Source organism: Thrips palmi, unplaced genomic scaffold, assembly GCF_012932325.1.
Source record: "Thrips palmi isolate BJ-2018 unplaced genomic scaffold, TpBJ-2018v1 HiC_scaffold_4, whole genome shotgun sequence".
Classification (NCBI taxonomy): domain Eukaryota; kingdom Metazoa; phylum Arthropoda; class Insecta; order Thysanoptera; family Thripidae; genus Thrips; species Thrips palmi.
The window spans coordinates 13,381,487-13,399,821 of NW_023144631.1; the positions used below are offsets into that span (position 1 = coordinate 13,381,487).

Sequence of the window (18,335 nt, forward strand, 5' to 3'; positions counted from 1 at the left end):
CCCCGTTCCCCCACCCCCCTTCCCCTCTCCCTTCCCCGTGTAGCCTCCCCTTCCTTCCCCCGACCCCCGCGCCCTCCCTTTTCCCCTCTCCCTTCCCCATGTGGCCTCCCCTTCCTCACCCCCTCTCCTTTCCCCATGTTCCCCCTTTCCTTCCCCCTCCTCCCCCCCTCTTTCTTACCCTTCACTTTCCCTTTAAAGCATTCTCAAAACTTGTCTACTTGTAAAATAAATAATTTGTGCTGGTGATGATTGATACTTATTATATGGGCCCTCTTATGAACCCTCCTAACACATCACTAAAATATTGAAAAATAACACACGAGTAATTGACAAATATTTATTCATCATGAAATTCATTTACTATTGGACGGACTAATTCATGATCATATTTATTATATCAGAAAATAAGCAATAGACTTTTTAAAGAAAGCCCGAAGATCCAAAGAAAAAATAAGGACTAGTTAGGATAGACTGATGAACGGACACATACATAGCTATAACTTCATAGCAGAGTTCAGAAAATAAACAATAGCATATTAAAAAATCCAAAATCAAATCTAGGTGGGTACATAGGAAGCAGAAGGGGCTGCTGGCCACTGGTAGTTGGGTGGATAAAAATACTGGTAAGGATTTGACTGCCATGCCGAAGGCTCTGGTTGAAAACAAGGTGCTTGAGAGAAGGGTGCACCGTAAGGAGTTCCAGGAGCCCCATGGAGTGGGCCTGATGGAGGTGCATGGTGGGTTGCACTCTGCTGAGGAGTTCCAGGAGCCCCATGGAGTGGGCCTGATGGAGGAGCATGGTGGGGTGCACTCTGCTGAGGAGTTCCAGGAGCCCCATGGAGTGGGCCTGACGGAGGTGCCTGGTGGGGTGCACTCTGCTGAGGAGTTCCAGGAGCCCCATGGAGGGGGCCCGATGGAGTTGCCTGGTGGGGTGCACTCTGCTGAGGAGTTCCAGGAGCCCCATGGAGTGGGCGTGACGGAGGTGCCTGGTGGGGTGCACTCTGCTGAGGAGTTCCTGGAGCCTCTTCATGGATTGGTGCCTGCGGAGGCGTCCTTGCATCCTGGCGAGGACTAGAGGCATCCTGATGTGGAGGTGCACTGATGACATCTATCACCTTCTCATGTAGAGACGGAGGAGAGTCAGCCTGCAAGCATAACAAAGTCCGTAAACAAAACAAGTTTAAGTCTAATTTAAGTTAAGTTCAAAAATAAATTACGAGCATTTGCATGAAGTAAAAGTTAGAGATTGAATTAATATCGGAAGAGTCTCTTTTGGAAGCTTATTTCTAGTGGATACTTTAAAGGAATGACAAAAACTGTCTCAAATTCACAGAAGGTAATCATGCGTGTTACTGTTATGGACCCAAGATTAATCGAAGCAATCAGCCATGTGAAATAGTCTTTAAAGGAAAGCGTGGTGACACGCTTTTCTTGAAAGGCTATTTCTTACTGCTCACTGATTTGATTAATATTTGGACCCTAACAAATGCACACATCATTACCTTCATTGTGTTTGAGGCAACATTTATCATTTGGAAGCACCGCTAGACAATAGCTGCCAAAAGAGAGCTTTGCACGATAATCAATCGAGGCCTGATAACTCACCTCAGATAACTTCAGTTTCTTGGATCTGCTCTTCTTCAATGGTTTAGTGGATAGCTTCTTCCGCCAATCTTCTGCTCGTTTGTTGATTGTTTGGACTACTTGATGCATCTTCAAACGCTTGGAAGTGTCAACATGGTTGTTAACAAAAGCTATAGAAACAAAATAATAAATAAATGAAAAATAAGACAGTACATATAGTAAGATCAGTAATAAATTGATTACACTAACACTGAGAATGAAAAAGTCATGATCAATACCCAATTTTGGGCGAGGTTTACTTTCTCACCCAAATTTGGGCGAGGAATGTTTCCTCGCCCAATTTGGGCGAGGAAAGCTTCCTCGCCCAATTTTGGGTGAGGAAGGGTGTATCAGCTCCCTATATAGCACCCTAGTATTATGACCCAAATTTGGGTGAGGAAACTTTCCTCACCCAAATTTGGGCGAGGAAAATTTCCTCACCCAAATTTGGGTAATAAAGAATTCCTCGCCCAAAATTTTAGTCATGATCATGACTCTTTCATTCTCAGTGAACGTACCATATATTGACTTCAAAACATCATAACGGATCCCATAGGTGCCAGGGTTGTTGCCTCTCCCAGTTACCAACCGAGTTCGGAAGACTTCTGTGCCATAAAGACTGAAGAGTGTTTCACGGATTAGTGAAGCAGGCTTGTTCTTGAAATCAACTTTTAACATGTCCTTATCACTGGATGCAATATAGATAGGAACCTTCGCTGTTGAACTCAATTCAGTCTGAAAAGAAATGATAAAAGAAAATAAGATTGTATGGTTTAGTTTGTTGTGCACAATACAAGAGCTGAAAAAAGCATACCTTCTTGACATTCTCCGGGATTGGAAGTAATTCCAGATAGTGGACCTCCCTCTCTTTCCCGTGGCCCTCCAGAAGATCTTGTAGTTGTCTAAGGAACGACATGCACTTGGGATCACCTGAAACAGGATAAAAATCCACATAATTAAAACTGCAGTGACAAATCTCCTAATGCTGATACATTTGTAATGTGACGATAAATAAAGAGTCAAGAAAATGTAACTATTGATTATTCATGAAAAAGAAACTTACTGTATTTGCTTAGTGTCTGGCAGACCTGACAGGAACACCATGACGACCCAGCAGCATCACCAAGATCCTTATCGGAAATGTCACCAGAGTCAGTATTTGAGACACTGCAGTCAGACTCGTTACCATCATCATCAGAAATACAGCTGTCAGAATCCCTAACACTGCCTGAAAAACAATCAGAAAATATACACATGTTAAACTCGCAACAGTTACAAAGAAAAGGTGCTAACAATAGGCAACGGCAGGAATGACAGATGGAACAGTTCAATATTACCTTAATCACTAGACGCACAGGTTGAAGAGGGGAAATTAAGTGATCTTCTCACTGAGCTCAACACCTGATGGTCCATCGCAGTTTGACCAGTGAAGCGATTAATCATTGCATCTTTCTTGGCCTTCTGAGCGGCCTGCTTGATAGGCAGAGCAGCATGGGGAACTGGGGCCCTCTGCCCCAGTGCTTGGGCTACTCTCTTCTCTGAAGCAACAGAGTCATCTTGCTGCCTCTGCCTGCGTTGCCGCTTGTTGCCGGCCTTCGCCTTCTGCATAGCCAATTCAATAGCTAATTCTTCGGACTTCTTGTCCAATTCCGCCGCGTCACCTGCAAAGTAAAAGTGAGGTTAGACTCTGACTCGAAGTCCGGAAGATTCTTTAACGACGCGAAGGGATTCAGAGCATGAAACAAACTAGCAGTCGCTAAATAAAACAGCTAGGGCTACTGAGGAAACATAACCTCTTTACTATAAAGCACGAGGAGGCTAACGGACGGGTTCTGTGATGCCCGTAAGAAATGTCGCGTTGCCCTCGCATGCATCACGCGTTCTTAACTCACTGCACAAAAATCCCGAACACTGGACACCAATAAATACTCACCACTAATCATCTTAACTTGGGCTGCGTAGAACTTCTTGTCTCCACTAAACCGAACCGGTGTTACAGCACCTACGAATCGCGATGCTGCCGGCACATTGCTCAAGGGCTCTACTGAGAACTTGCAGTCCTTAGTCCACAAGACTAATACTTTGTCCTGCTTTCCCATGGCCGAGCCAAAGAAATGAAACACTGAGAGAAATATTTGAGAACGCGCACGACGTCCCACGTTCAACAGAACACACAAGCAACAGCTGACTTTGACAATCAGCTGATGGCCTATAAATAGCTTGAATTTCAAGATGGCGGCACGCGCATACCTCCAGCTAGGCCTACTGAGGAAACATAACTCTTTACTATAAGCACGAGGAGGCTACGGACGGGTTCTGTGATGCCCAAGAAGTCGCGTTGCCCTCGCATCCCATCACGCGTTCTAACTCAGCTGCCAAAATCCCGAACTGGACACCAATGAAATCTCACACTAATCATCTAACTGGGCGCGTAGAACTTCTTGTGCTCCCTAACCGAACGGTGTTACAGCACCTACGAATCGCGATGCTGCCGGCACATGCTCAAGGGCTCTACTGAGAACTTGCAGTCCTTATGTCACAAAGGACTAATACTTTGTCCTGCTTCCCATGGCCGAGCCAAAGAAATGAAACACTGAGAGAAATATTTGAGAACGCGCACGACGTCCCACGTTCAACAGAACACACAAGCAACAGCTGACTTTGACAATCAGCTGATGGCCTATAAATAGCTTTAATTTCAAGATGGCGGCACGCGGCATACCCTCCCAGCTAGGGCAACTGTTGAACTATTTTAGTATAATTATTTATTAAATGACTGCTGGGTTCAAATAAACAATTTAAAAAAACTAAAGGATAAAGAAATAATTATTATGAAGCGTTTTATCTACCATAAAAGTATTTCAAATCGGAAATCAGAGTGGAACAAACAAAAGTTGTCGTTGTTTAAAGTGCCGTAGGTGACGTTATGACGTAGTGCCTGCCCCCGCTGCCCCTCTCCCCCACACCCCCTCACCCCACCTTTCCCGCGAACTCACTTTCCACTATTATAAATTGAATAACGTAAGCCGGCCGGGAAAAAAACTATTTCACGCGGAAAATTCCATGACTTCGATAAAGGAAAGCCTTAACTGCTTTTATGGGCCATAAACTACAAGAAAGAATGAAAACCCTGGCTACTACGGTTCATCTCCCAATGCCATGGCCGATACACCTCTCTCTCTCCCCCTCCCCCACTGTCCACTGCTTGGATGATTGACGGGACGGGAGGTTAGGAACCCCACGGTCGCCACATGTGGCCGTCAGAAACACTGATTTTATCAATTGACCAACTCTCTTAATTTGTTTTAACCACTGGCTAATGGCTGATGACCTATCGCGTCGACGGAAGTTATATAGAAGGAAAACAAGAGATGCAAACTTTAAACGGCGAGTGTCAGACGAATCCTCGTCAGACTCAGAACCAGGTACTGGTAGTTATTTTGTTCAAGACGTTTTCGTTCTAGTTTTGGCAGAGTTCATAATCGTGTACTTTTGTTCTGAAGATATTTTGACACGGGCAAACTTAAAGAGGTCACGCTTAGATGGCAGCAGTAGTTCCACATCTGGGAATCAGAATCACTCTGAGGATGGCACTTCAAATTCTGATGCTGAAGTGAGCGGCTCTGGAAATTCTGAGGATCTGAATGCTCAAGGTAAGAACAAGAGCCTCTACCATACCACTTTTATTGTAGCTCTGTGGAGAGTTAATTTTTTCATTCCTATCTGTTTTATTTTTAGGTAACTTGGCTGAAGACAGAGATGGAGATGAAGACGGGGATGAAGCTAGGGAAGGAGGAGATGGAGAGGAGTCCGATGACAGTGGAGGTTTTGGTCACAATGTTGAAGGTATGTATCACTCTCTCGTCAATCCTTTGTGGTGTTGCAGGCAGTTTTTCATTTGGCTCTATTTTGATCTTAGAAATCCCAGCTGAAGGTGGAGATGATCGGCAGCCAGACAACAGTGAAGAGATGAGTGATGAAAACGCAGGGGAAGAGAATGTGAATGATGAAGATGATAGTTCCGAGGCCAGTGGGCATGTTGCTTCAGAGAGTGAAAGTGATAGTGAAACAGAGCATAGTGATCAATCTAATCATGAAGAGCCTATCTCAGATGAAGAGGATTTTGATAATCGTGATAACCAACCACTTTATGATGGTGCTCCAATCACAAGACTACAGAGTGCAGTTGCAATATTGGCGTTTGCCTTATCTTATAAATTGTCGGGTGCTTGCATTAATGATTTACTTGGGCTTATTGCTTTGCACTGTCTCCCAAACAACCTATGCTTAAAATCACTTTATCTGTTTAGGAAGTTTTTTGACATGTTAGGTAGAAAAGATTCTGTGCGTCACTATTTTTGTTCTGGGTGTGAAGTGCCTTTAGAGACTAAGACTAGTGTTTGTGGTAATTGCGGTGGAAGAAGTGAAGTTTCATTTTTTCTAGAATTTCCTTTGGCCATGCAGCTGCAAGGCATGTTTAGGAGACCAGAGTTTTATGAATCTCTTCAATTTAGGAACAACCGTAGGAAAAAAAAATGAAAACAATCTTGAGGACATGTTCGATGGAGAAGTTTACAAAGAGTGGATTAATACGGGTTTTCTCTTTAATGTTAATTCTATTTTTATTACTTTCAACATGTTTTTTGATGGCCTCTCTGTGTTCAAAAATTCTAAGTTTCAGCTGTGGCCTTGTATCAATCAATGAACTGAAGTACAAAGATAGGATCAAGAAAGAAAATGTTGTGATTGCTGGATTGTGGTTTGGACCAAAGAAACCGAATCCTAATTTGTTTCTACAGCCTATATATGTGTCATTAGAGAGATTTCTGTCCGAAGGCTTTAACTTAGAACTGTCAAATAGGGAGATTGTCAATGTGAAAGGAAGAGTTTTGTCTGCTGTTGGTGACTTGCCTGCCAAAGCCCTGTTCATGAAACTCACTCAGTATAATGGACTTTATTCCTGCTTCAATTGTCTGTCTAGTGGAGCACGGTATGGTGTGGGAAATGGTACCATTCAGGTTTTTCCTTTTTCGAGAAACTTTCAACCGCGTCACACTGCTGACATGGTAGACTTTGCCCATTAGGCTCTTCTGGCTCGACAAGTTGACCCAGAGGCAACGGTGTATGGTGTTAAAGGTCCAAGCCTGTTGGCTGGATGTCTGCCTGACTTTGTAAAGTGTATGGGACTTGATGTCATGCATGGAGTGTTCCTTGGACTGATGAAAACTCTAATGGATCTGTGGTTCAGTACTGAACATAAGCAATGTGAATTTAATATCTCAAACTGTAATGACATAGTTGATTCCCGTCTCAAAAGTATAAAGCCTCCATTTTCTTTACAGCGCTTGCCACATCGCTTGAAGGATATTGCCTTGATGAAGGCCTCTGATTTTAAATGTTTCTTTTTTTCTATTCAATACCTATACTTTATGGCCTTTTACCAGCTGTTTATTGGAACCACCATTGTAAAATTGTATCAGCTATTAAGGGAGTATGGGGCGATTTGTAACAGGGGCGATTCGTAACAAATGCGTTTATTAATTTAAGTGGAGGGAGCAGAGGAAAATCTGAGTATGGCCCCTCTTTCGCTTCAAGTACAGGGTCCTTCAACAATCGAAGCGGATGTGATCGGTGCTCAGGTATAGTTTTGGAGGGCGTCTGAAATATAGGGTACACCGAAAACAGGCAAATCTTTTATTTTGAGTTCTAGGAAGTTGCAGTCTGAGGCTCCCCAGGTATGAATCACCATCGAAGTACCGTTAGGGCCTTGAAGCGTGACCCCTTTACAATCAAACCACGTGGCATAAGTTGCTTATACTTTGTCCAGTGATAGTTAGGGACGTATTTCTTGCGTAACAATCATTTGGGGTGATTCGTAACAGACCCGTGTAAAAACAAGAATTGAGGTAGTTTTTGCAATTAAATGCTTGAATTCTTTCTCGAATCATCTGCTGCCTAATTCCAATACATTCACACAGCTCAAAATGCATTTTAAAGCGAGTTATTCTATTCTTTCCTCCAAAATTGAAAAAAGTGAGGTTAGGGTTGACAAAGCCGGTCAGTTAATGCTGAGGCGGTCAACGGCAGCCTTAATGTAGATTTTAAGGCGTCTGCAGGACATCCGAAGTACAACTGCTGGAGGAGATAACATTCCCGACGATGTTTCATTTAATGTGTAGGATGTTATGAAAAGCCCCATGGCTGTTACAAATCACCCCATGCTGGGGCGATTCGTAACAGCATGCAAGGGTTAGGAAAGCGTCTTAGATTTCCAAGATTACGGATTCCAGATTGATCGAATGGAGCTGCACAGTCTAGATGAAGGGCCAGACTGCTCAACTGGCACAAGTTTGACGCCGATATGCAGAATGTACTTAATTTTGTATAGATAATTCCAAAATCTGTTACAAATCGCCCCATACTCCCTTACATCACTGTCCCGAGATAGCATTTCTGATGATGAAATCGACACTGCTGAAGAATTAATTCGTTCATATGTATTAGAATTTCAAAGGCTGTATGGAGTTCGGTATTTGGGTCTAAATTTGCATCAACTTCTCCACCTCTGTTTCATTGTACGTAATCTAGGGCCAACATGGGTGTATTCATGTTTCTTTTATGAAAGTTTGAACGGCCAACTGTTAAGACTTGTTCATGGCACCCGCCATGCTGCCTTACAAATAAGTTCTTCTGTTTTTGCTTGTCTGAACTTAGCAATTTTAATTTCTGGAATGGCTGAAGGTGAAGCAAAACAGTTGTGTTTAAAATTTCTGAACAGTGGGAAGAGGAGACATAAAATTGCAGAAGTAATTGATGATGATACCTCTGTTCTTGGTGTGTATCAAGAAGCTAGGCTACCACAATATGTTAGAGAACTTCTTCATAATACCTTTGCCATTCCAAATGGAGGGCGGTTCAGGCAGTTTTTAAGACTTAAAAGAAAAGGATGGATTTACAGCTGTGAAAACTATGTCAGATCTACTAAAAGACAATCATGTTTTGTGGAAGTGTGTGAAAATGGCGTCCCACAATTAGGGAAGATAAAATCATTTGTACGTTGGTCATCGTGTGGTGTTCACTGCCCTAAATTATGTAATGTTTGTCCCAATAGATTTGTTTGTGTAGTTGCTTTATATGATAGAGTTCCATGGCAGTTGCAGGATTTAGGTCTCGTTATTCCTCACCTCAACAAAGTTAAGCCCTCTGAAAGGTGTGTGGCAGTCAGCCTTGATTTTCTGTCACAAGTGTGCCTTTACTTCAGTTTTGGCGACAATGAATTCATGTGTACGCCAGTTAACTCTTTAGAAGTCGAACTCGCGCTGCTCGCTGGGGCTCCGCCCCCAGACCCCCGCATGTGTGGAGCGCGTGCCGGAGTATTTAGTAAGTCCGTGGTGACCAAAGGCAAATTTTCTAAGGAAGTAAATGTCCTGCTTCTTTAGCTCTATTTAACCGCTTTTGACCCTATAATAAGGCTACATTTACTGCCCAAATACATAGCTTGTATTGCATTGGCTACTGTGGCAGTCAATGGGTGCCTTGACCCCAAACATTTCTGTGAGTGAGTGAGTCAGTGAGTGAGTCAGTCGGATTGGGGCTATATAGGTTCTTGATTGATGAGTGAGGGAGTCAGTCAGTCGGATTTTGGGGCTTTATATGTTCTTGATGACAATTGATGATTGATTTTGAGGATGTTGCCGGTGACGGGGACCCGATTGCGGCACAGTTTCGGAAATGTCTCGACCAGACCTATCGATGGGGCGAATAAAAATTTTTAGTCGGTCGGTCCCCTTTTTTGAAGATTGAGTGGATTTTGTTGAATTTAGGCCTATTTAATCGTTTTTGAGGATGTTGCCGGTGACGGGGACCCGATTGCGGCACAGTTTCGGAAATGTCTCGACCAGACCTACCAATGGGGCGACTAAAAATTTTAAGTCGGTCGGTCCCCTTTTTTGAAGATTGAGTGGATTTTGTTGAATGAATTTAGGCCTATTTAATCGTTTTTGGCCCGCCCTTCTATTCAAAAAATAGGGGGAGGGCCTGTGTGTTGTTGTTGTTGTTGTTGGCGTCTGTGTACAAGGAAGGAGTTGAGCTAGAGTAACCAGATTTGGAGGGTACTTCAGGAGTACCGTCCAAACAAATAATCCGGTGGTGCAAATCCCGTCCGGGTCGCACAAGGGCTGCTGCAGGTGCATCATGGTTTACATGAGCGGGAGGGGGATTTCCGCCATTATTGGTGCTAGCAGGGCACATAGGGGTATTTTTGGAATCGGGGCGACGAGACAAGATGAATGGACCTGGTCCCGACCCCATCGGCCGCTTTTACAAGTTGGCCAGATCAGGATCTTCAAAAAAGGGGGTCGACCGACTAAAAAAATTTATTGCAGATTTCGATTGGTCTCAGCAAGACCTTTTCAACGAGGGGTCGGAAAGGGGGTCCAGGAGCCCGACTTCGTCTATTAGTCACAGCAGGATCTTGAAAAAAGGGGGTCGACCGACTGAAAATTTTTACTTAAGTTTTGGATAGGTCTTGGCAAGCCCTCCTCAACGAGGGGTCGGAAGGGGGGTCCAGGATCCCGCCATCATGAGTTATGGGAAAAAGTGCAACGGACTCGTTTTGCGGTCCAGCTGTGCCTTTATTGCAAGGAGTTGCAGTAGCATGGCAAATATGGGTATTTTCGGAATGAGGGCGAAGAGTAAGGGGTATTGAAATGCACGCTTTTTTGATTTTCATACCGGCCCAACCGGAAAATTGTTTTTTCATCTATTTAATTAGCCTACGCCAAAACTGAGACCGGTCGAACAGGACCTAGGGGTCGCCAATGTTTTTTTAAGGTTCAATTTCGACACTGTTTGCTAAATTCCGAGAATTTTCGTGTTGTGGGTTCCCAGATCGACCGGTCTAGACCGAGCACCCCGGACTCGTTTTTTTTCTCTTTCTACTTAGTACGGGGGGGTAAAATGAGAGCTCGTGGGGTCCGATCGGACATGTTTGGGAAAATTAGTAACGTTGTTTTGGTGAAAAAAATGCCTTTTTTTAGCGTTTTTAAAAATTTGGAATTTTTTAGCTGTTTTGTGTCTGCACCAAACGAATCGTCCTGAACGTCATATTACAGAAAAAAGTCTCAGCTTTTGAATGCCGTATCGGGAAATGCTCTACGACCTTTCGTTAAGGAGATACAGGCGTTAAACGAATAACATGTCACTCAAAATGTCAATTTAATTAGTGATTTTTATCAGTGGAGTGCTTCCTTTTTCATTGCTACCTTAACAGTTTGTAAAGATTTCGCATACTTTGAGCCTGGGCGTCAGCTACTGCGATAGCGAGGAGGCGGGGGTGGGGATCGAGGTGCGGTGGACGTGCACACTGTAGGTAGCTCGGCCCAGGCGGCACAGGTGAGACTGCAGGTGGTGGGGGAAAGCAGCCAGTGGGGGGGGGATGCTGGCTTCTCGGTAGCACACGTGCTGCGTCTCGCTCCGGTCCGGCCCCCCGCGCGTGCGCTTCAGTGTCAGCTGACAGTGTAGGCGTTGCCGTCAAACGGGCCAGTCGTCTTGATGTCCGCCATCAAGACGACTGGCCCCTTGGACGGCAACGCTACACTGTCAGCTGACACTGAGCGGAGCGGACCAGACTGAGCGGACCGGAGCGAGACGCAGCACGTGTGCTACCGAGAAGCCAGCATCCCCCCACCACTGGCTGCTTTCCCCCACCACCTGCAGTCTCACCTGTGCCGCCTGGGCCGAGCTACCTACAGTGTGCACGTCCACCGCGCATCGATCCCCACCCCCGCCTCCTCGCTATCGCAGTTGCTGACGCCCAGGCTCAAAGTATGCGAAATCTTTACAAACTGTTAAGGTAGCAATGAAAAAGGAAGCACTCCACTGATAAAAATCACTAATTAAATTGACATTTTGAGTGACATGTTATTCGTTTAACGCCTGTATCTCCTTAACGAAAGGTCGTAGAGCATTTCCCGATACGGCATTCGAAAGCTGAGACTTTTTTCTGTAATATGACGTTCAGGGCGATTCGTTCGGTGCAGACGCAAAACAGCTAAAAAATTCCAAACTTTTAAAACGCTAAAAAAAGGCATTTTTTTCACCAAAACGACGTTACTAATTTTCCCAAACATGTCCGATCGGGCCCCACGAGCTCTCATTTTACTCCCCGTCCTAAGTAGAAAGAGATAAAAACGAGTCCCGGGTGCTCGGTCTAGACCGGTCGATCTGGGAACCCACAACACGAAAATTCTCGGAATTTAGCAAAACAGTGTCGAAATTGAACCTTAAAAAAACATTGGCGACCCCTACGTCCTGTTCGACCGGTCTCAGTTTTGGCGTAGGCTAATTAAATAGATGAAAAAACAATTTTCCGGTTGGGCCGGTATGAAAATCAAAAAAGCGTGCATTTCAATACCCCTTAGCGAAGAGACAAATGAAACGGGCATATTCTAAGGACAGTTGGAGTAAAAAGTGTAAGGACTATTGCATATTGTGAATAGAAGGGCGGGCCTGAGTCACGATGGTACATCGATAACTTTGCTTTACCCGCTCACGGTGTGTGTGATGCGAGCGGGCCGAAGGCCCGGGCCTTCGACTGGCCAAGTTGGGCCTGATGCGAGGGCCGAAGGCCCGAGAAAAGGCCGCCGGCAGGCCAAGTGAGGTGGGAATCCTACCTGACGGTCGCCGAACCCTGGCGATCACGTCCGCTAACACAGAGAAGGCGAGCGTGGCGTGGGAGCCGTTCCAGCGGGAAAGTAGCCTTGCAGTGGTCCACAAGAACCGCTCGTTCTCCGGAACTAAACAAAATACATTGGGGCGTTGATCTTTTCATTTAGAGGACATATCAAGGTACATTTTGAGCCATAGAACGCCATTTTTGATCAGGGTACAAAAAAGTTGCATCATTTTTAACATTTCACTATAAAAGTGCAAAAAGTAAAAGTTTCCAAAAATTTTTGGAAAAAATCTTATCTTTTTCAGTTTTTCTTCCTCTTTCCAACGGTATAAGCAGTTTTGAGAAAGGACAAATACTTTCCGAGATATAAATTTTTTTAGGTTGATAGGTAATTTCTTTTACCAAAAATGAAGTTTGAGATATCTCAGACCCCTGTCGACTTTCCGGGGAAAAAAGTACCGGGCCTTCAATGGGCCCATAGGGCCAACAATCCCTGAAAATACCGCTGGGTTCGGCCGACACGTCCCTCAAAACCTTGACGACTTGGCGTGGAATGACCCTAGAGAACATCATAAAATGACCATACGCAGTGAAAAAAGCAGACAGATCTGAAAATTATTTTAAGTCGCACGATGTCGCATTTTTTGGCGTTTCGCGCCACTGTGCGCTGCGGACCCTCGGCCGCGCCACAGTGCCGCCCTTCAGCCTCGCCGCGTTCGGTCCGCGGTCGACCAAATCAAAATGTAAAGACGCCGGGGCACGTAAAAAACCTTCCTGAATCTCCTGAGCTAGTCAGAAATGTTGTACGATGAGCCGTTTAGCCGCAAAGTGGTGTAAACCTCGGCCTGGCGGCGTCCCGGCTCGAAAAAGCTGGGACTCCAGGGCGCTCTTCTCTCATGATTGAAGCAACCCGCAGGGACGATGAAGAGATAGCCCCGTCCATTATGTGGAGAACTTCACACTTCCTGGTGCGGAGTGACGCTCCCCACTTGATTTCACAGCAGCCCGATGCGTGGAGGTGTGTGCTGTAGGTATGCCCTGTTCCAAGGGCAGGCCAGGGTGCTAGGGCTTGGCCAATGATGGGGTGGCGGCAGCGCGCAGCGGACCAGAAGACCGGTGGAGGCGCTCAAAATCCTGGCCGAGTTTTGAGCACCAGAGTCGTTAAATGGGACTCCAACAGAACACGTGACCCCACAACCCAACCAATGGATCGCCGCTCTTCGAACGAGGAACCGAGGTCGGTCACACGCTCGGGGTTCGAGTCCTGTTTAGCGACTCTGGAGCTCAAAACGCGTCTAGAGTTCGGGCCGCTGGCGCCGGTCTTCTGGCCCGTGCAGGAGTAGGGCTATCACGTAGCAATCTTCGGAAGTCACTGGTGGTTGCTCGGGATATGCGGCACTTGCTGAGCATACACTGTCCGGCCAATGGCTCAGATTGTGCCGGATTTAGCTTGGAGCCATAGTGTGTCTAGGAGGACGTTTTAGACGGTATTCACGTGCATCGTAAGTTGTGGACAAATTTGTACTAGGAACCATTCCATAAATTCTTAAGCACGGTATGGAAATATTGGCGGATATTTTCTCCATATTACAGAAGAAAATTCGACAAAATATCGACAAGGCACAATGCATTTTCAAAGGTGAGTTTACAAACAGTCAGCTGCGCGCTGCACAATCATCACAGGCAGTTTCCTCTATGAAATAGAGAATCTTCACTACTTTCTAGAGTGCAGTCACGGCCAGCCGTTGTGCAGATCGAGCGCCTCGAGACGGTTGGCTCAGCCCAGCAGCTGCCTGGCGGTGTTGATGCCGCCGGCGATGCCGTTGCTGACAGTGGACACGCCGCCCTGCACCCGCCTGGACCCGGCGGCGATGGCGCTGTCGATGTTGTTGGTGACGCCGGTGGCGACGTTCTCGGTGGCGTTCACCAAGCGGTCCACGAGGTCTAACTTGGTGCGCACCGCGTTGCTGCCCAGGTTGGCCACGCCGTTCACCGCGGCGGTAGAGGCGTTGACGGCGGCCCCGGCGATGCGCCCCAGGCCGACGGCGTTGGCGACCTGTCCGACCAGGTTGATGCCGGTGAGGGCGGCGCCCTGGGCCGCGCGGATGCCCGTCTCGGCCACGCCGCGCTTGAGCCCCGTCACACCGCGGGCTACGTTGGCGGCGACGGAGACGCCCTCCCCGGCGGCCTGGTTCAGGGCGCGGTTCACGCCGGCCTTGACCCTCACGCCCGCGTTGACCAGGTTGCCGGTGGCGTTGACGGCGGTGGTGGCCAGCCCGGAGGCCGCGTTGACAGCGCCGTTGAGAACACCGTTGGCAGTACCGTTGGCAGCACCGTTGCCGGTGAGGCGCGACACAGCGTTGATGCCGAACTGAGCGAGCCTCCCTACCAGGAGGGGAGAACCATTAGCCGATGGCACCTGGACCAACGCCTGCAAACACCAGATAGCCGAAGTAAGAAAACATTGTCAAGAAACCAATGTGGAGAACTCGGGAGAACTCCTCCACACTTCCCAGTGCAGAGCTTTGGACGTTTGGAGTTTGCAGTCCACGAGTAGCTAGAGCCCCTATCTGTTGGCATGGTACAGACGAAGAACAAGAAACTAGCGCGGAGGCGGCAAACTCTGCACTTCCAAATGCGAAGACTTGCAAATTCCACTCGTCTGCATGCCAAGTGCGGATTTTTCTCCACACTTGGTGTCACAGTAGTGAGTGATGCACAACAAAACTACACAGTTAATTCAGTGCGCACAGCTCTTTCGCGCCTCCGGTGTACTCACGACGGCGAGTAGAGCCACGAGGGCGAGGCCGGAGAACGAGGCGCTCATGGTGTCGGACGGCGAAGCGAAGTGTGGTCAGCGAGGTGGTCCAGCCCCTTATATGCGCTGCCCCGCGCAGTGCGCCGCACGGCAGCGGGCAACGATCAGCCCAGAAGTGCGGTCGTGCCCCGCCAGTTTCTGTTTGCACAGGTGAGCCACGTAATTTGAGCAGCAGGTGTCGTTATACGCCATTATCATGCAATCACATAATTCCGAGAAACGCTGTGTGGGGAAAAGACTGTTTTCTTTGTGTTGACGTGCGGCAGAAGCTCACGGCTGAAATCTGACGAATTATTTTGAGCATATGTAAGCCGATAACTATTAACTTTCTTTACCAAGAAATAGTTCGTAAATTTGGAAGTATTTTCTTGGCAAGCTTCGTTTGCTCAAAAAACTTTGTCATGACTTTACTGGTTAAGGCCGAAAATAGTTGTAAGGTTTCGAGAGTGCTGATTTTAATTGCTTTGAGTACCAAGCGAAGAGTAAAGGCTTTGACTTTGTGCTTTACGGGCCTCACTGTCCATAAGTACACACAAATGCATACTGGGCGAGTACAAAATTTCATTTGCACACAAACCTTATCCGAGCAAATAAATGCCGAGATCTCCGCATCACAAGTGTGCGGTTTGTCTGGCTTGGTAACCACATTGATCGCACGCGACGAGCAGGCCAAACACATTTAACCCGCATTAAATGCGCGCACTTGAAACACTTTGTGGAGCTCGTCCAACCACTTTTGCTGGTGTCCAAACGCATTTTCCCACGGTGGTGTTGGTGTTTTTTTTTTTTTTTTGGGATGATGTGTCAAACAGCAAAAAAAAAAAATACGATTTTAAGAAATCCTAGGAGTCACGAAATCAATTTGATTATTGTGCAAGAGTGTGGAGAAAGAAAAGAAGTGGTGTTGTGAAGTTGTGGCTCAGGGGACTACCATGGCATGGTCCCAAGGGCGATTGCCACCGCAAATTAAAACTTAAAAAAATGAAGAGCATTCCACGTTTCGGGGATTTTCTCCATTTGCCAAAGTGAGAAATACCAATTAAGTTTTTCTGATTTTGGGGCCTGGTGTACTAGAGATGGCAAGGAAAGAAAGACCGTCATTTCCCAAAAACATGGCCATGGTACCCCTTTTAGTGGGTGGCACAAAAAACGCACGGAAGTTACAAAGTGTGTCAGCTTTAACGGTGACCGGGGTTTTGGCAAAAGTCGTTATCGAATATGCTCTAACCCGAATTTGGGAAAATTTTTTCCCCTGTGTTGAACTTGGGAAAGGGGTCCACGGAATTACGGTAATTTTGATAAGCCATTTTATAATCTTACCCGTTTAGCCTTTAAATTTAGATTTCCGCACCCTGCAATTTTCCCCAGGGACTACTTTAAGGCTTGTGTGGGGAATTTAAAATTTGGCTTGGGGAAAGCCAGAGTGTTTTTAAAATTTGTGTAGTTAAATTAATATACGGGGACATTTTTCTTGCACAAAACCTTTGAAAAATCGGCGTATTGGTTTCGGTTGAAATTAGCCGAGACAGCCAACTTAACCCCATAATGGCGTTTTTTGAACCACACCGCCACACTGGGGGCAAAGTTCAGTTGTTTTTTTCCGGGAATTTGAGGTTTCCAAACGCTACGTAAGAATCCAAGAACAAAATTTTTCAAATTTGGGGTTTATGGGCAAGGTTAAAAGAAAAAAATGTGAATTGGCTCGGGGCACAGGAGTGGAAACAAAACACCCCGAAACTGAAATTAAAAACAAAATGCTGGAAAATTCAAAAAATTCCAATGCAATGTATTCCGCAGTTTTCTGACAATGGAACATCTTTTCCATCATTATTAAAATGTTCTTGGCAGAAAAAAGGGCAGAAAATTTATTTTCAGGGGTTGGGCAACTAGTTTCTCGGCGTCTGCGCCCTTGCGAAAATCGCGAAGCTAAAAGCACCAGCAGTCGCACATAAAAACTGCCCCTCCATTGTTGCTGACGTTGAATTGTTTGACTTGTTTCAAAAGGCTATGGTTCTCTAGTCATGTTTTCTTCAATTCTGTGTAATAGTTCTCCCTTACAACGTATCAACACCACGACGGTTGGTTTGACAAACTTCATAAACTCGGGAGGGATGGTTTCGAAACGCGGGTGAGTCTTGTTCGAGGAACATGAGCACTGCAAGTCGCGAGGTGGAGCGAAGTGGTCCTAGTGCTAACTGAATCACAACAACAACAAAATTGTTTTATTGACAGAAAAAAAAGGAATATTTGAGAAACTTTATGTCAGAAAAAAAGAACTTTTGTTTTGCTAATTTTTTGTGAATATTTTTTTAGAAAGTTATCACATAAAAATGGAAAATTTGTTTTATATGAATTTTCATAAGCAGGAAACAAAGAAAAAACAAGAAAGAGAGCAGAATTAATACAGATTTCAAATGCTACAGTTGGTCAAACTGTTAAACAGGTTGCAAACCTACTGCGCATGTCCAAAAACACTCCGATCAAGAAGTATTATTGGATAGTTCTACCCGAAAAACTGCGTTCGAACCGACACCAATTCTATTGTTGTGCAGTCAAAGAAATTTTTCACTTCGAACGTGCTATTTCAGCTTTTGGAGTAAGATGTACAGACCCAAAAAGAAGCTCGGCTATTAGTCCGCCCCGGCTCGGGCTCCCCCCACTTCCTTTTTTTTCCTTTGACAAGTCGAGTTTTGCCATGGAAACGGTGATTTTGACAGCAAATTTCTCAAAATTGGCCGTTAACTTTTTAACCAGATTTCAGCATGAGAATCAGCGTTTAAAATTCTACAAGTCTGCAAAATCTCATTAAAATCGTATAGAAAATTTCCGAAATGCATAAAGGGCCACACAAATTGAATCTCGGGCCGGCTGAATCCTGGGTATACTATAAGGCTACTTCGTGCCTAAAAACGCGGGCAAGCAGGATGGGCCGCAGAGATGATGATGCGAAGCCGCTGCAATCTTCTATATATATCCATTTAAGGAGTATCAGCGCCACCGCCACACTGACCTCAGGGGTGGCGCGGGGGGTTGATGGCTTGCGGAGGGATTGAGAAGGGGGAGGGGAAGAGGGGAAATGATAAGTGATCTCCCCGCGGGTATGTGCTGCAACTCCATTCATGTGGCCCGCCACGGCACGTGTCCTTGTCTGAAGCTGTGGAGAGAGAGAGAGAGAGCCAAACGAGAGAGAGAGAGAGAGAGACCCCGGGAGGTGATCTC

General features: G+C 45.9%; 3 protein-coding genes across 4 annotated transcripts; 1 reads left to right on the forward strand and 2 right to left on the reverse strand.

Moving 5' to 3' along the window:
* Nucleotides 1-323: 323 nt before the first annotated feature.
* On the reverse strand, nt 324-3,818 carry LOC117649263 (proline-rich protein HaeIII subfamily 1-like). The gene is made up of 7 exons (XM_034391864.1): nt 3,557-3,818; nt 2,961-3,284; nt 2,687-2,851; nt 2,438-2,553; nt 2,142-2,358; nt 1,606-1,754; nt 324-1,145 (listed from the first exon to the last, which is right to left on the reverse strand). The coding sequence occupies exons 4-7, from the start codon at nt 2,537-2,539 to the stop codon at nt 558-560; spliced, it is 1,056 nt and encodes a 351-aa protein (XP_034247755.1). The 5' UTR covers nt 2,540-2,553; nt 2,687-2,851; nt 2,961-3,284; nt 3,557-3,818; the 3' UTR covers nt 324-557.
* Nucleotides 3,819-4,655: 837 nt separating this feature from the next.
* LOC117649262 (major centromere autoantigen B-like) lies at nt 4,656-6,192 on the forward strand. Of its 2 annotated transcripts, XM_034391863.1 has the most exons (4): nt 4,656-5,048; nt 5,127-5,276; nt 5,362-5,469; nt 5,543-6,192. In XM_034391863.1, exons 1-4 carry the CDS (start codon nt 4,943-4,945, stop codon nt 6,160-6,162), a joined length of 984 nt encoding a protein of 327 aa, XP_034247754.1. In that variant the 5' UTR covers nt 4,656-4,942; the 3' UTR covers nt 6,163-6,192. The 2 variants fall into 2 exon arrangements, with proteins under 2 accessions (XP_034247754.1, XP_034247753.1); XM_034391862.1 differs by having other exon boundaries at nt 4,656-5,276.
* A 7,613-nt stretch (nt 6,193-13,805) lies between these two features.
* On the reverse strand, nt 13,806-15,238 carry LOC117649174. Its single transcript, XM_034391665.1, has 2 exons — nt 15,078-15,238; nt 13,806-14,729 (listed from the first exon to the last, which is right to left on the reverse strand). Exons 1-2 carry the CDS (start codon nt 15,123-15,125, stop codon nt 14,076-14,078), a joined length of 702 nt encoding a protein of 233 aa, XP_034247556.1. The 5' UTR covers nt 15,126-15,238; the 3' UTR covers nt 13,806-14,075.
* Between the last annotated feature and the right edge of the window lie 3,097 nt (nt 15,239-18,335).

Bases quoted from the DNA above. Each gene is read 5' to 3' on its own strand.
- LOC117649174 (XM_034391665.1), bottom strand. From the start codon at position 15,125: ATGAGCGCCTCGTTCTCCGGCCTCGCCCTCGTGGCTCTACTCGCCGTC. The intron at 14,730-15,077 runs GTGAGTACACCG...TGGTGTTTGCAG, and splicing joins TCGTGGCTCTACTCGCCGTC to GCGTTGGTCCAGGTGCCATC.
- LOC117649262 (XM_034391862.1), top strand. From the start codon at position 4,943: ATGGCTGATGACCTATCGCGTCGACGGAAGTTATATAGAAGGAAAACA. The intron at 5,277-5,361 runs GTAAGAACAAGA...TTTTATTTTTAG, and splicing joins TGAGGATCTGAATGCTCAAG to GTAACTTGGCTGAAGACAGA. The intron at 5,470-5,542 runs GTATGTATCACT...TTTTGATCTTAG, and splicing joins TTTTGGTCACAATGTTGAAG to AAATCCCAGCTGAAGGTGGA.
- LOC117649263 (XM_034391864.1), bottom strand. From the start codon at position 2,539: ATGTCGTTCCTTAGACAACTACAAGATCTTCTGGAGGGCCACGGGAAA. The intron at 2,359-2,437 runs GTATGCTTTTTT...ATTTCTTTTCAG, and splicing joins TCCCGGAGAATGTCAAGAAG to ACTGAATTGAGTTCAACAGC. The intron at 1,755-2,141 runs GTACGTTCACTG...TTGTTTCTATAG, and splicing joins TGTTTTGAAGTCAATATATG to CTTTTGTTAACAACCATGTT.